The 15,622-nt window shown below is 34.0% G+C and overlaps 1 protein-coding gene across 1 annotated transcript in view; it reads left to right on the top strand.

Annotated features, from left to right (window-relative positions):
* The first annotated feature begins 1,100 nt into the window (after nucleotides 1-1,100).
* Nucleotides 1,101-15,622, top strand: part of DNAH8 (dynein, axonemal, heavy chain 8) — a 154,877-nt gene continuing 140,355 nt past the window's right edge. Inside the window, exons 1-10 of the mRNA XM_010581130.1 lie at nucleotides 1,101-1,136; nucleotides 4,149-4,233; nucleotides 5,283-5,431; nucleotides 6,814-7,003; nucleotides 7,934-8,097; nucleotides 9,103-9,279; nucleotides 9,615-9,728; nucleotides 12,181-12,288; nucleotides 13,318-13,419; nucleotides 14,991-15,137. Of these exons, the coding sequence (XP_010579432.1) occupies nucleotides 1,116-1,136; nucleotides 4,149-4,233; nucleotides 5,283-5,431; nucleotides 6,814-7,003; nucleotides 7,934-8,097; nucleotides 9,103-9,279; nucleotides 9,615-9,728; nucleotides 12,181-12,288; nucleotides 13,318-13,419; nucleotides 14,991-15,137 (1,257 nt within the window). The 5' untranslated portion in view covers nucleotides 1,101-1,115. The remainder of the gene's footprint in view (nucleotides 1,137-4,148; nucleotides 4,234-5,282; nucleotides 5,432-6,813; nucleotides 7,004-7,933; nucleotides 8,098-9,102; nucleotides 9,280-9,614; nucleotides 9,729-12,180; nucleotides 12,289-13,317; nucleotides 13,420-14,990; nucleotides 15,138-15,622) is intronic.

Genomic DNA, 15,622 nt, shown 5'->3' with positions numbered 1-15,622 from the left:
GGATTGTTATAAATGCAGATTTATTTTTTTTTTTGCAAATTTCAGATTTCAAAATGGAGGGGGTACAAAAAAATAATAAAGCAAGTTCAAACACTGGAGAAGATGCTGGGCCCAGTCTTGCTGCCGCAAATAGTGCTGGGTCTAATCTCACTGCAGAATGTTCTGTGCCTGCTCCCATTGCACTAGAAGATGTTGTAGCCAGATCTATTCGCCATACTCGAGAAATAGCAAGCTTTTCTTCTTCCCAAGAGTCTTTTTCTATTGCAAGCCGAAGGTTGTCTAGGTTCTGCCGGAGCACTAGTGGAGTTCTGTCCTTGCAAGAAGTTTTAAAAGAAAAACAGGTTTAGTATTCAATCTTAGGTCTTGAAATAGATTTCTGGTTCTTTTCTTAGATCATTAAACTCAGTTTATATTAGTTGTTTCTTTTTCTTTCTTTCTTTCTTTTTTCCTTTTTGTTTATACTGAATTCTTTTATTAAATTATTCCTGATAGAAAGTGAGTGAGTCTTTGTTTTTAATGTTTGCAGTATTTTAAGATTTTATTTTAAAGTAAAGGAAGGAAGCGGGAGATATTAACTGAATAATTTGCACTGAAGCAAAGCTGTACCCAGCTTAGTTCCTGCAAATATTTACCCACTCTAGATACTTTAGTTTTAAATTGATATTGTGACCTTTCTGTATTGATATAATAAATTGAAATACTCATTGTGAAAAATAAAACCAGTTAATATGGCACAGAAATATCTTAAAATCTAGCTGTAATATATTTAATATTTGCTTTTCCTTGAAATATCATCAGAGTTGACTTTATGTTTTATAATAGTTCTTAATAATTTGTTCTTCTGTTAGCCTCTGAAAATTTAGATTTTTTTAAAGAGTAGGGCTGTTACGTATTCTTATAACACAAGACAGTAGATTTCGGCATTAGTTGCAAGTTAAGTAGCAGGTCATTGTTGTGATTGCTTTGTGTATTTTTAGTTTGAAAGATGTTTAATGTTTTAGGCTCAATACAAAGAAGCAAGAGAATATCGAAGAAAAAAAGTTGATGCTTCATATAAATACATATTTGAAGTTCTCAGTCTCAGGCTAGGTTTAGACTTAACAACTGTGGAAGAAATGCTTTTGGATGCCCCTTCGGTGAGTCTGTTCTGTATGTTTGTTGATTTCAATTTTTAGTCAAAATATATAGCAGATTGCCCCTTTGATATGAAGTGTTATCCATCATTTAGGTTTTTTCCACCAGAAAATGTGGTTAAAAAGGCACACAATTAATCTAAAATGATACCTGACTAAATCATTCAGCTTATTTGCAAATCTGCCAGGAAACTATTCCCAGGGGTTTTGATTGTGGCTTTTTCGTCTTTCTTGCCTCAAGGAAAATACAGTAACTGCTGTTATTTTGACCCAAGGGATTCTTGTCACATCCACCAGTTCCATCAAGTTTCATCCCTTTCAGCCTGACATTATTATATTTTAAAGATGGTAGTTTTTATTTGTTAAGCAAGTCCTCACTGAAATGCCAGAGATTCTGCAAAAATGTGTAACTTCATAGGAACATTCTGAAAATTGAGTGTTACTTAGTAATAAGAGAGAAGATTAATTCTGCACCATTTAATTAATGAAATTACATTTGGAATGACCTGTTAAATAATTTCCGGGTTTGAGTGCTTTGTTTATTTTTGGATATTTAAAAGATGGGATAGTGGGCTTGTAGAGTGAATAGATCCCAAACCTGTGGAACTTGTGAAAGCTCAGTCATTCTTCATATGTCTTCAGTGCTGTGTCTTTCATAGTGTTTCAAAGTGCTTGAACAAACAGGAGCAACCAGCTAAACTGCTCTTTTAGTAGAGTATCAGAAGTCAGTATGGCTGTATGTGAAAAGATATGACCCTTGCCTTCTCTAATTGCATGATGTTATTTTTGTCTCTTAGAGATATTTCACTTAGCATTCAGAGCTCAGCCAGATATTGTCTCCTTTGATCAAATAAATCATTAGAACTTTAGCTGTTCACTTACAAGTCAAATTTAGTCCCAGATTTGTTGTTTACTGATATATATTGTGAAATGTGCTTAAACAGTCCTGTTTTTTCTGATGCTTATGCAACACAGAGGTGCTTTATACTGTTGTCAATCAGCTAACATTTCCTTTTTTTACAGTTGCTAAGTGGTAGATAGTTTTAGATCATCCTGACTTAATGTAAAACTGCTGATCTATGCTGTGTTTGATTAATTCAGACACTTGAAAACCTTTGTGTTCTTAAGGTGCTTTTTTAAAGCTTTGTTTTGGTTTGGGGGATTTTTTTTTTTTTTTTTTTGCTGTCACCAGGGCCATCTGAAAACTTTCTATTGTCAGAAATCTTCCAGTTTTAGTTTATTCATAAACAGTTTAGGCTGCTGGGGCTGTGTGAACATTGTCCTTTAACAAATTGTCAGTTAATAAATTCCCATATACATATCATGTCTTTGACATCTGTGAGTTAAGTTTTACCCTTTAAAGCATTAGCCTGTATGTGTATTCACACAGTGAGTGTTTGTACCACATGGACTTGAACCAGAAGCTATTTGTAGAAGCAGTACCTACAGGGACAGCTCACATCTTACCTCCTCTGTAAAACAATGCAAGTCCAAAACTTGCTGTTTGCCTTTCTTTTCTTCTCAGGTTGGAGTGCTTTTTGTAGCAGTGAATCTTCTGATTTTTGTCATTGCCCTTTCAGTACTTTACCATTTATTTTTTTTATTTCACTATTGGAGGGGGTGTCTGTATTTTTCTCAGTTATTCACTAGTGCCTACTAACCAAAGTGAAAGCGCAGCAGGCATTTCTAGAGCAGTCTTGATTTTACTTCTTTTATTTTCTCACAATGTTGTCTTCTCAAAGGAATGGGTTTAAATTCTGTCCACCTGGATGTCACTCATTTTCCTATCACTGTTCTGATTCAGATTTTATATTTGTTTTTTTGGGGGGGGGGGGGAAATCATGCTAATAAAAAAAAAAAAAAAAAAAAGTACCACACCTAGGGGTGTTGTGTATGCTTTTTGCTTGAACAGGTGATGCATCTCCAGACATACTTACTAGCTAAATTTTGCCAAAAGGGGGGGCGGGAATGGGAGGAAACAAGACCTCTCACTACCAAGGTTGAGCCCTTCACTTGGACAGTTTGAATGCCCAGTCACATCTTGTTGAGTTAGTCATCCTTGCAGGTAACTACAGAGACTGTGAAAGAAGCTGGATTTTGACCACATCAATCAGTACCTTCTGATCTCCTCCAAACCTTCTTTCAATGCTTTTTAGAGCTTTGTTCACTTTCTGCTAAATCACATATCCTGGTTTTACCAGGATGCACAAATTGCCTAGGGCAGCTTGAAAATTCAGGTTTTGGAAACCCTAGTTATAATTTCAGGCAAGTTCTTCAAAGTGATAATCCATACACAAACAGTGTTTGTTTCAAAGCTTTGCATCCTTACTATCCAAAGCACCTTGTATAACATGACAAAATCAAAATGGCTATCTAGAGACCTGTAGTGTGTTAGGGTGGCCGGTTTATGGACAGGTACAGCAAGCTGATTATGGGGCAGCGTGGTCTCCCTCAGATGTGATCTCCTTGTCCTTCCAGATGTCAGCAAAATCTTTGTCATTGTGAAAAGATTTTGGAGCCAACTTGGCCAATTCATGTCTCCAGAATAAAATCCTCATGTGTCATGTTAGTCCTCTTTTACAAATTAATCTTTTACATTTAGGGGTAGAGTAGCAATAGTAGGGTATGTCAAGTCATGCAAATCAGCTGTGTATGTTTCTAAGGCTCTTATGACCAGTTACTTCCAGTTGATACTTTAGACTTAAAGATCTCTGTGAGTGACAGAATATTCTCCAGTTTCTCTGCATTACTGGACAAGACCATAGTTATATATATATATATATATAAAACTGATATACAGTTATCAGGAGCTAGGTCACCTGTGTGTGCAGGTTCAGTACTTGAAGGCAATATTTGAAATATCTATTATGTTGTTTTATAACTCCTCACAGTATTTGAGGATAAACATTATGTGCCACCAAAACTTTAAACAGTGGTGTGGTCAAATTATTTTTGCATGTCTTAAAGGCACATAAAATATTTTGAGTAACAAGTACTTATTTTTTTATTTAACAGTTGGAAGCCTTTGATTCTTTTTTTGCTAAGGGAGGAAGTAAAACACTGAAAGTTTTCTATCAAGAAGGAGAAGCACCAGGAATAGGTAAATTTTTAGCAATATTAATACAGGGAGATATGATAGTGCCTTCTATTATTAATTTTGTTTAATGTTTCCCAGAATAAAATCTGGTTTTACTTGTTCATAATTTTGAAGCCTTTTGCTATAAGGACTGAAAATTCATATTTTAAATGCTTGCTTTAAGTCAAATTGTTTAGAAAAATTTCAGTCAATTTTAGCCATTCTTGGATGGAAGGCTATAAAAAGATAAGTTCTTCTGAAATCTTAAATTGGTTACAACTTTTTCTTACAGGAGTTATGCCTTCAGTTCATTAGAAAGCAATTTCATAAAACCTGTCTGAATTTGCATTCATAAATATTTGAAATTTTTTAGTTTTCACATGCTCAGTAGAGAATTAGAATTTAATGTCTAAAATCCCTAATGATTCTCTAAGCACTGAACCTGCTGTTCCCTTACCTGTTTATATGAAATCATCAAATTGCATAGGATTATACCCACAGTGGACCTGAGGGTATCTCATATTCTCTGTTTTCTCACTTAGGCATGACATTTTGTTTGATAGGGTGAACACGAATAAACAAAGTACCTTGGTCACCAGCAAATTAACCCAAAATGAGGGTTCCTCACTATGAAGGCAGTAAGGCACTGGAACAGTTTGCTCAGAGAAGTTGTGGATGCCCCATCCCTGGAAGTGTTCAAGGTCAAGTTGGATGGGACTTTGAGCAATCTCATCTAGTGGAAGATATCCCTGCCCACAGCAGGGGGGTTGGAACTAGATGATGTTTAGGGTCCCTTCCAACCCAAACCTTTCTATGATGGACCTGAGCAAGTTCCCTTTTCAGTGCAGTACAATGTGCCAAAATTGCTTTGTAAGACATATGTTATATGTTTGGCGTAGATTTTTAATTGTGTGGTTAATTACAGCCAAAAATTCCGCTGATTTTGATTCTCTTACACACAAAAGAAGAAAATAAATGTTTTCTATGTTGAATTTTATTTCACTATGTTGATTTTAAGCATTTGATAATACCATTACTTTCAAAAATAGTGACACCTATGAAATTCTTTTCAGAATGTGGTCGGACAATTCCAGGAGTTGTAAAAGGAAGTAAAATGATGCAATTGTATGTGGATAATACACCAGACAAATTCATAGGACTATGCTTATTTTTTGTTCGTTGTAAGAATGACAGCCCTTTAAGTGCAAAAACTATGCATGAGGTATTCTTTTGTATTTTAAAAACTAAAAACTTTAAAAGTAGTTATTTTTGTTTCATTATTTGTTTCGCTATTGTCACGTAACTAAAGTTGCTGGTAACTGCGTTTTTTGAACGTTAAGCTATATCATGCTCTTTCCTTTTTGGGTAGACAATGAATAGCTGTATTACTTCAGCAAATACTCAGGATATCTTGTGAATTCAGCATCTTACAGGACTCTTGTTAAAGAAGTCAGCATTTAGATTAATTTCTCATTCTCCTTGCTGTTTTTGAAGAACTTAAAGCCACCAAGTATATTTTAGATGGCATCAAAATCTCTAAACTAGAATGACTCACTGAGAAGACTTTATTGCATATACCAGGAGAGGAAAAGTTTACTTGTACCTTTCTCTTTTATGTGTCTTTGAATGTGTGAAATACACTTTTATCCTATGCAAATTATGTAGCATGAGCTTTTCTGGTTTACAAAACAAATTCTTAGATAAGTGTGGGCTTCATTCTCAGTTATAGCTACACGTCTTAATACTTGGGCAGTACTCAAGGGACTGTAAATTTGTAAGAATCAGTCCTATACATATATCTTCTAATTAATATGATTTCAAATTCTTCAGACAGAAAATCCATTATTAATTTATATACTTTATATTATATATTAAAAATGTTTTACTCCTTTTGAGAGCTAAGAAGGTGAAGGGGGAAGAGCACTACTAGAAGAAAGATACAAAAACTGTCTTTATCAAGAGTCTCAATATTGGTCATAAATATTACCTTTGCATTAAATTCCTTACTGAAGTGATAATAAAAGGGAATTTATGTTCTAGGAAGTTAGTTACATGAAATATGCTAATATTTGCTGATTTGAAGGACATTTAAAATGTTGGAATATTAAAAATAGTCAGAACTTAGGAAGTTTAGTTTTGGAGAGTAGACAAAAATTTCATCTGAACCAAAGTAATATACATTCAGTCAAATAATTGCTTCTAATATAATTTCAGATATGGACGTTCAGAGCATTTTTGCTACATGTGTTTCATTACTTAGTACCTAATTGTAGATGGGGATATGTGGAATATTTTTAATTGTTATGTACTATTTAAAAATTTCCAAACTTTCTGTATGATAGGGAAATAACTGAAATAAAAAAAAAATATAGCCTGGCAGCCTTTTAAAACTGTATTAAATCAGTATTGACTTCTCTTTTTTTATTGAAAACAGTATCTTATGGTCACATTGTAGGATTCAGTATTTTGTAAAGATTTTGTCTCCTTAAATTAAAGTTTTCATTGGCAAATTGGAGTGCCTTTATAAAAAGAATACACTGATTTTATAATACTGTTTCCAGTCTAAGTTACTGCATTACTAACAATCATTCTGTTACAATCCAGGATATATTCTTTGGTGTTTTGGATGCCACTGAAGGACTCCTATGTGGTGTTAGGAATATGATAGAAAAGGTTTTTCTCCCTGCTATCCTCACAACAAATAATTGGGGTGCTTTAAGTCAGACCAAACAGGATACAAAAGACAAACAGAATTTCGTGGAAACAATTAACAGATACCTTTCATTTTTAGAAGGTAATCATTGCATTTAGGAAGAAATCAAACTACAGGTATTGTACTTAAGAATTTATGTTTAAAAGCAGTGGTACATAGATAAGGAACTTTTCATGTTCTGCAAGAAAAATAAAATTATCCATTACTTGCATAATAAATACAGGAGTAGGTTATTTACTTAACACTCTAGTGATATATTACTTTTAAAGAATGTTGTGGTTTAACCCCAGTCAGCAACTAAGCACCATGCAGCCACTCGCTCACTTCCCCCCTGCCCAGTGGGATGGGGAGAGAATCGGGAAAAGAAAAAGTAAACTCATGGGTTAAGATAAGAACAGAAAATAATGCTGCTAATAACAATAGTAAAATTACAATAATAAAAGAATTGGAATATACAAAACAAGTGATGCATGATGCAGTTGCTTGCCGACTGATGCCCAGTTAGTTCCTGAGCAGTGATCTGCTTCCTCTGCTAACTTCCCCCAGTTTATATACTTGGCATGATGTCACATGGTATGGAATATCCCTTTGGCCAGTCTGGGTCAGCTGCCCTCGCTGTGTCTCCTCACAGCTTCTTGTGCCCCTCCAACCTTCTTGCTGGCTGGGCATGAGAAGCTGAAAAATCCTCGACTTGTTGCCAAGTAGTGTTTATACTAACTGAAAACATCAGTGTGTTATCAACATTCTTCTCATACTGAATCCAAAACAAAACAGTATAGCAGCTACTAGAAAGAAAATTAACTCTATCCCAGCTGATACCAGGACAAGGAGGAACACTGGATTTAAAATAAGAATCTTCTGCTTTATGTGACTGCAGTAAAATGGCTATTACATTGAAACAACACTGACTGAAGACATATATTCCCAAATTTAAATGCTTAAACTGGTAGAAATTAATTTTAGAGTCTTAATTGGTTCTGTATTGTAATTGCTTTTTCCCCCCCCCTCCAGGGGCTATAATAAGCATTGAAGGAACTGTTGAGTTGAAAAAAATAGATTACATTAATTTTTCTAAACTCCAGTCCTTTGAGAAAGTAACTGCAGCAGCTGATAATCCTGACATGGTTCAGCAGCTAGAAGAAGTACTTATGATATGGTATAGACAAATTGAACAGGTAAGTTGTTGTTTTAACACATCAATCCAGCATGAATATGAATAGCTATTTATAAATTATATGAGACTTGCCTAAAGTTAGATGGAGGCTTCAGCTGCATCTCCACCTGAGTAAGACAAGTGCTTCACTTCTATGCACAAGTTAAGTAGGTAGTCCTTATCCCTAGGAACTTAGTCTAGCAAGAATAAGAGTTTCTGAACAGTTAATGCACAAATAGTAAGAAGGAGAGGACAGAAGGATGCAGGAGTAATAACACTGGTGAGGACCACATATATATATATATATATATATATATATATATACACACAGTTAGGTATACTCTATACATTACCTATTAAGTTTCTGCTGCCAGTCATGGTATGAGACACTACTCTTTGCAAGATCTTTGACTGAGCCCAATAGGGCATTTTTGATCCTGTGTAAATCCTAAATGGTAAGGTCTCAGTTATCCAAGTAATTGGTGTCTGAGACTTCTGTGATAAAGCACTGAACCCTTTGTCAAAATACAGAATCTGTGTAGACTGGACATACTTTACTTGTAAGGGCATACTATGTTTAGTGTGTTTAGCTCATGAGAATAAAAATGTAAAAGACATGTAAAAAGAGCTGACTGCACTTTTACCAACATACAAATGAGTACGTTTATGACTTTACATCTGATATTTCATGTTTTTATTAAAATAGTTCAAGTTTTTACAAGTGAAGTTACATTTGGTGCTTTTCAATCCATAGAGTCTGATTAAAGAAAAAATATGGGTATATGCTGAAATTCACCCAGTTTATGACAGCAGTTGAACATATGTATTGGTTGTCTTCATTTCAGTTTGAGAATATGATTAAATTCAAACTTAGGATGCTTTTCCAAATCAGAACCATTTTCATGTGTCAATAACTGCAAGCTTGTTCCTTTTTAAGTTAGTAGCTTCAGAGTGTTTCTTCTCTCCTTTATAAGGATTTGTCTATTCTCTATAGTAGATGTTTGGGTTTTTTTCAAATTGGTTGCAGGTTCTGCTTGAGAGTAAGCAGATGAGGAAAGAAGCTGATGATTCAGGTCCACTGACTGAACTAGAGCACTGGAAATGTATGTCTGCTAAATTTAATTTTATTATTGAGCAGATCAAAGGACCAAACTGCAAAGCTGTCATTAACGTTCTGAGTGTTGGACATTCTAAACTACTAAGGGTAATTATTTTTTTTCTTATGTTATTTTTTTACTATAGTAGACAAAGCTTGCGATAATTATTCTGTTTCATTGCATCTAAGAGAGATTTCCTGAGAAGAATTAAGAGAGGAAAATTTAGATGTGGTGCTGGTGTGCTTAATATTTTAAGAGAAAGAACAAGGCATTTTTAGAGATATAGATAAAAATTACCATAAATGAAATTAACTTTTATTGCTGGCTTTGACAATCCCTTTAAAAAATTAATTTACCAGGGTTTACTTCTGGCACATCAGTGCAAGTTAAAGAAATAGTTCACTATGTATGAAGTTTTTTTACAGTACTGTTTTCCCTCTAGATGTGGCAAGAGTTAGATGCCAGAATCACAGATGCAGCAAATGAATCGAAAGATAATGTGAAATACTTATGCACACTTGAAAAAGTTTGTCAGCCACTTTACAACTATGATCTTGTAAGTATGCCTTTCATCATTCTTTAAACAAAGTTTAGGTATTTACTTATGAATGCCCGGGGCAAATGAAATCATCTTTGTATTTGCTCAAAAGTAAATTTTCTAATTTACTTTTCTATTTTTCTGATTTTTTTTTTTCTAAACACCTGTCAAGCTAAATGTTAAAGCATTAGTTTATTCTATATTACATAAAATATGTATTTATTGATAAATACATATGATTGCCTAGTAATTCAGTCCTGCTGCCAATATTATATTTAAAAGGAGCTAAAACAGATACATATTTTATAATAAAAGAATCTTAAAATATGTCTTTCACTGAAAATTCCATACGTGTCAATGAACAATCACACAGCTGTAACCAAAATAACAAAATTTCAGTTATATAGAGAATAATGAAACTTAATGGGGTCCTAAATGGGTAAATTAATATTTTGATATTAAAAACAGTATTAGCTAGTTCTGTTTGCAGAACTACCAGCTAGTCAGAATTTAAATAATTGGTTGTCCTTATAGACTAGTCATCCCTAGTTCAAGGTAACAGTTATTAGGTTTAATATTAAATACTAATTATTATAACAGGTATATATTTCTATTGATTGGTGCAGAATAGGGTGGAAGGAGGAAATAGCCTAGGAAAAATTGCTTCTTCTGCTCTGTTTTTTAGTCCCCCTTGTTTTAGTCCTACCTGCCTCCAGTTCTCTGTTAGGAAGAGTTGCATTTCTTTTGAATTGCTGGCAGCTTAGGATCTTACTTCAAAGTTTTAACTGAGGGGAAGAAAAAAGTCTGTGATAATATATGACATAGAACTGGTACTGCATGTTGTAGTAGGTGAGAGGAGTATGATAAACAGTATTACCAAGACGCTGTTTATCTTCAGCTCTTCAGAGTATCACTGGAGGGTGCCAGATACCGGGCCATAATGACGAGCTGCTTCACATGAATTATTAAGATAAAATTATTTTTATCTTAAACAAAGAGACGTTTGTGGGTGGAAACGCATTAAAGAGTTCATCATTTTACTAATACGGGATAGTTAACTATAGTTCTTTGTTTAATCTGGAACAATTTGCATAAATCTGAATTTATGTTTCGTTTCTTGGAACATCGTTCCAGATATCAAGATAATTTAGGTAGGATTTTGTATGGTATTCAACTTAAAAATAGTGACATCCAGGTTAAATATATCCTGTTTTAAAAAGAAATACATTCCGGATTGAGTTGAAGTTAATATCTGATATTGAAAAGTATTTTAAATGTTAGTAGATTGGGAATGGGGTACATGCAGATTTAATATGAAATTTAGTGTGTGTGTAAAATATGGCATTTAGTGTATGCAGTATCACACATAGTCACATTTGTAGCTGAAGTGGGTTACTGTATGAAAATTTAGACTGAGCGTTTAACTCAGGTTTTGACTCAGAGAAATCTATAGTCCACTATTCAGGGGTTTATTTTTTTGTCAAGGATTAAAAAAGAAAACCAGTAGACTCAGAATCTCCTGATTCCTTTTGGGGGGAGGAGCGGGGAAGGGTGATGAACAACATGTGCATACTGACAGTTGTTTTTATACCATATAGCCTTTCTTTCACACTCTTCTCTGCCAAATGCAAATGCCTGCTATATTTAGCCAGAGTATTAGTGTGTTTACTTTGAGTTTGAAGCCCGAAAGTGGCTTCTCTGTTGAGGAGTGACAGTCAAAATTACTTTTTCTTGATATTCTGAATTGCAGTCTCTGATAAGTCCCTGATAATGTTAATGAATTATCATTTTTTACCTTTTTTCTTTTTTTTTTTCCAAAATACTTTAGAAGTGATTGAATTACAGAACACTTGTAATACCATGGTTTGATTTTACTCATGTGAACAATGATTTCATGAAACATGTGAAAGATTTAGATGCTTCACATGATGATTGAATGAATTAGGCACTTGTCACAATGTTAATTTCATCGATAATTACTTCATGAGTTTTTTGAAATGTCTGAATGAAATATTTTACGTAATGATTGTAATCACAATGTCATTGCACAGAGTATATTTAACAGCTGTATCTGAAGGAAAACAAAAGCATTAATCACAACCACTGTCAGCTGCCGGAAGAATATTTTCTTTTGTGCCAAAAAATGCAACCTGTACTTTTTGAATAAATGTTCAATTTTGATCATCAAAATAACATATTAAAATATTTATATTAATATCTTTAATCTGATTTCTCACCAAATCATCTATGAGTTTTATTGTTTTTATTAGTTAAGGTTTAAAAAATTATTGAGTATGATTAGCTTTTTTTTTTTTTTTTTTTTTACAAGAAACTTTTGTTAACATGCCATGGCATTTTGAAGACTGGTTCATGTGATTTAGGAAAAAATGTAATTTAGAAGTTGTGAATAGAATAGAAATATAGTTGCTAAGAATAGAAAGTAAGTTTTTTCTCAAAACTCTGCTTTAAGGTATCAATGATACATGGAATACCAAACTTGATAAATACTATTCGAATGATTCACAGTGTTTCAAGATATTATAATAGTTCTGAGAGGATGACATCATTGTTTATAAAGGTAAATATATTAAGTAATATTCATTATAAAAACTATGTGATTTTTCAGAAAAAAAATTGTTTAAATCAGTAGGACATTTGTTAAAGAATGGTAATAAATAGTGGGTGTCTGCATGGGAAAGGAGGATAAGTCTGTTGATCAGGAGATGACTGAACTTGGATTAGAGACTTGTCTTCTGGAAGGAACTTTGTTGTTATTCTTGGTTCAGCAAAATTAATTTTTTTCTTATCTTCTTGATTAATCTCCTGATTTGGATTAATCTGCTCAGTTGTTTCCTAAGTCACTGAATCCACAAAGACTCTGTTATTATCAACCTTGAATACCTAATTAAGCAGATAGCCATCAGTTTGACTAGGCTATTCCTCCAAAAAGTATGAAAGACAAAAGGTTACCTGTTTTCAGAAGCAAGTCATACTTGAAAAGCTAATTGAATATCAGGTCGTAAATTTTTTCCACCTTAAACAAAAAATAAAGACCAGCTCAATAATTATACTAAAGTATTTTGCGGAATCTAGTTATTCACTGCAGGAAAACATGGTTTGTGTAATGGTTATAGAACAAAGAAATCCTTTATAACTAAAATACACGCCTCCAGTAAGCATATAGGGGAAATTGATAGTAGACCCTTGTTATACCACCTTTTTTTTTTTACTTTTTTTTTGAACACCCCAGGTAAAGTGTAAAGTTTTGTTACAATTCAATTTGAACTAGGATATTAAGAAATATGTGCTTTTTTGAGGCTAAATTTATCCATGGCTGTGGCTGTTTTCCATACATCAGATGTTAGGTATGGATTATGCAGCAATGTTTATGTTGCCTGTTATGTAATTGGGTTTTTTATATGTTTGTGTATTTATACTTGCTAGTGTCTATTATTTAATGGTCTAAGGGATTGAGCATTTCACTGCAGAGGCTAATAACAAACTGCTTACATGAAGCTGTGCTAAGAAATAGCAAGGAACGGTTTTGCAAAACAGGCACATTTCCTTATAAGCTTGAGACCTACTTGTTTTCATTTGTCTGCGCCAGGTTACAAATCAAATGGTCACGACCTGTAGAGCATATATTACAGATGGTGGCTTGTCTTGTGTCTGGGAGCAGGAGGCATCAACAGTGATTGAAAAAATTAAGGTTTGTATTTTGGTATTTTATTATTTACCTACCAAACCTATTGATTACCTATTGATATGCACAAGGAAGTCCATATCAATATCTAGCAAGTACTTCACACCTCTTTACTGTTTTATTTAATGATACTTTGAGTGTTTTCCCATTTCTTAGCCCACTGGCATTTGTTGAAATTAGAATGGCCTCATCTTTGTCAGGGTGGTCTGTTGCTGACCTTGAAATTGGCATCTTCACCATATGTGCGACCAAGGAATCTTGTCATCCTGCATAATCCACATTCTTCCTTCTTGAGGGTTTCTGATATGGTACCATCTTCCTCTACCATGGAGAACCTGGTATTTGAATAGACCCCCATTTTGTGACACACCCCCCCCCCCCTTTTCACACCATGAAAGTTCAGTGCTAAGAAAGTCTTCCTTTTCTTCAGCTGATGGTGACATATTAAGAACAAATGAAGTATGTGCAATATGCCATGGCAAAATACATCCAGCTGTGGGGTTACTGGTTGCCAATACTGATTTCATTTCCACCTTCTCCTTTATCAGATCTTAGCTACTGACTTCTTATCTTACCCTGAAAGGCATAGGATTTCGTAGTCCTTTAAAAATTAGGTCCAGAGGTACAAAAGAAAATGTATTGAATGTATCTTTCCTGACCTGACAGGATGATATGATTCTAATAATTCATCTATTTAATTGTGGTCATCTTGTGAGTATTCTACAGCTGACAAGCCCTCATTATTCTATGAGAGAAATATAAACCCAGTTTCTAATCATGGTGATCAGTCTTCATTCTAGTATCTGTATATTCTTGAAGACCTGAACATTCCTTTCAAAGAGGACCTTTTCTCATGTCCTGTAATTCATAGCCAATTGTTGTATATACCTATATATTCAGACAGTCTGGTGACTGCCAGTATATTGTGATAACGTGTGCTTTCTGTTCCAAGAACTGACAGAAGATTTTGTATTCCAAAGATTATAGACTTTACATTTCATACCAGTCATTATTTTTACATCTGAAAAGGTCTTAGTATTTTAAGTAAATAATCGACTGAGAGATTATTTTTCAATCTCACTTTAACTCAGACTTGTCAACACACATTCATTTGTATAACAAATTTCCTTTAAGTCCCCTGGCAGTTCCAGATGGACTACCCTGTTATGCCAAATTCCGTCCTTATCTAGAGGACAGTCTGACCATTCTTAAGCAAGCTAATGGCTTTTCTTAATATTCAAATGTCTCCTTTAGAGCAGGACTCATCACCTGCTTTTCACTGGGCTCTAAACCACTCTTTACTTTAACAAGAACTAAAACTTCCCTGTTCTTTTTTTGGTGAGTCATTTCCCAGTGTTACATCTTTCACTGTACTGTAGTGTTGTATGTTCATATGTTGCAAATATTTGTTACACATAGTGAAAGAAAACCACTGTATGTAAATCATTACTGCTTGTTGACTGAAACTAGATTCAGTGGTAATTAACCACTTTAGAATGACAGTAGGTTTGAGTTCTCCAGTCTCTCAGCCTTAAGCATAGTGTAATGAGTATGGTATTTATTCCTTCACTTTTTAGGACTGCATGTTTCTGTTGAAAGAATATCAGAAATGCTTTCATGAAACAAAGCAAGAGATTTTGGAAACTCTAGGAGAAAAGACATTTGAAGTATCGGAAATGTACATTTTTGGAAAATCTGAAGCTTTTTGTAGGAGATTAGAAAAAGTGAGTATACTGTGTGCTGTTATTATTGGTAGAAAAGGAGGGCTTCTCTAAAGAACAGTTTACAAGGTGAACATTTGTCAACATGCATGCTCTTAATCATCCTGTGAAAGAGTTTGTAACTCTTTATTGAGAGAAATTAGGCACTTCCACAGAGTAAGTCATCCCAATACTTCAGGCAATTACCTTACAGTGGCCTTCAGAATTTGTTAATTTAATTCTGTTAGTGTGGAGAGAAATAATCCAATTGATCTTGATCTAGATCATTATTTTAGGAGGTTTAAAATTATGTGAAAAATAACACACCTTTTGCTTTTTTGAATGGTGTCCTAAGGCATTAAAAATTCTTGTTACTGCCAAACACAGTTCTTCAGATGATTTTGCTGCTTGGTGTGGTCTTAACATTTTGCTTGTTAATACAATGAAAGAATTTTGAACTAGCATTCATAGAGTTTGTGGGGAAAAGATAATAGGTGCTCCTTGGTGCT

The sequence above is a fragment of the Haliaeetus leucocephalus genome, unplaced genomic scaffold (genome assembly GCF_000737465.1).
Source record: "Haliaeetus leucocephalus isolate CR32 unplaced genomic scaffold, Haliaeetus_leucocephalus-4.0 Scaffold752, whole genome shotgun sequence".
Lineage (NCBI taxonomy): Eukaryota > Metazoa > Chordata > Aves > Accipitriformes > Accipitridae > Haliaeetus > Haliaeetus leucocephalus.
The sequence above is the reverse complement of the archived record's forward strand: the minus strand, read 5'-3'. Positions and strand labels throughout refer to the sequence as shown.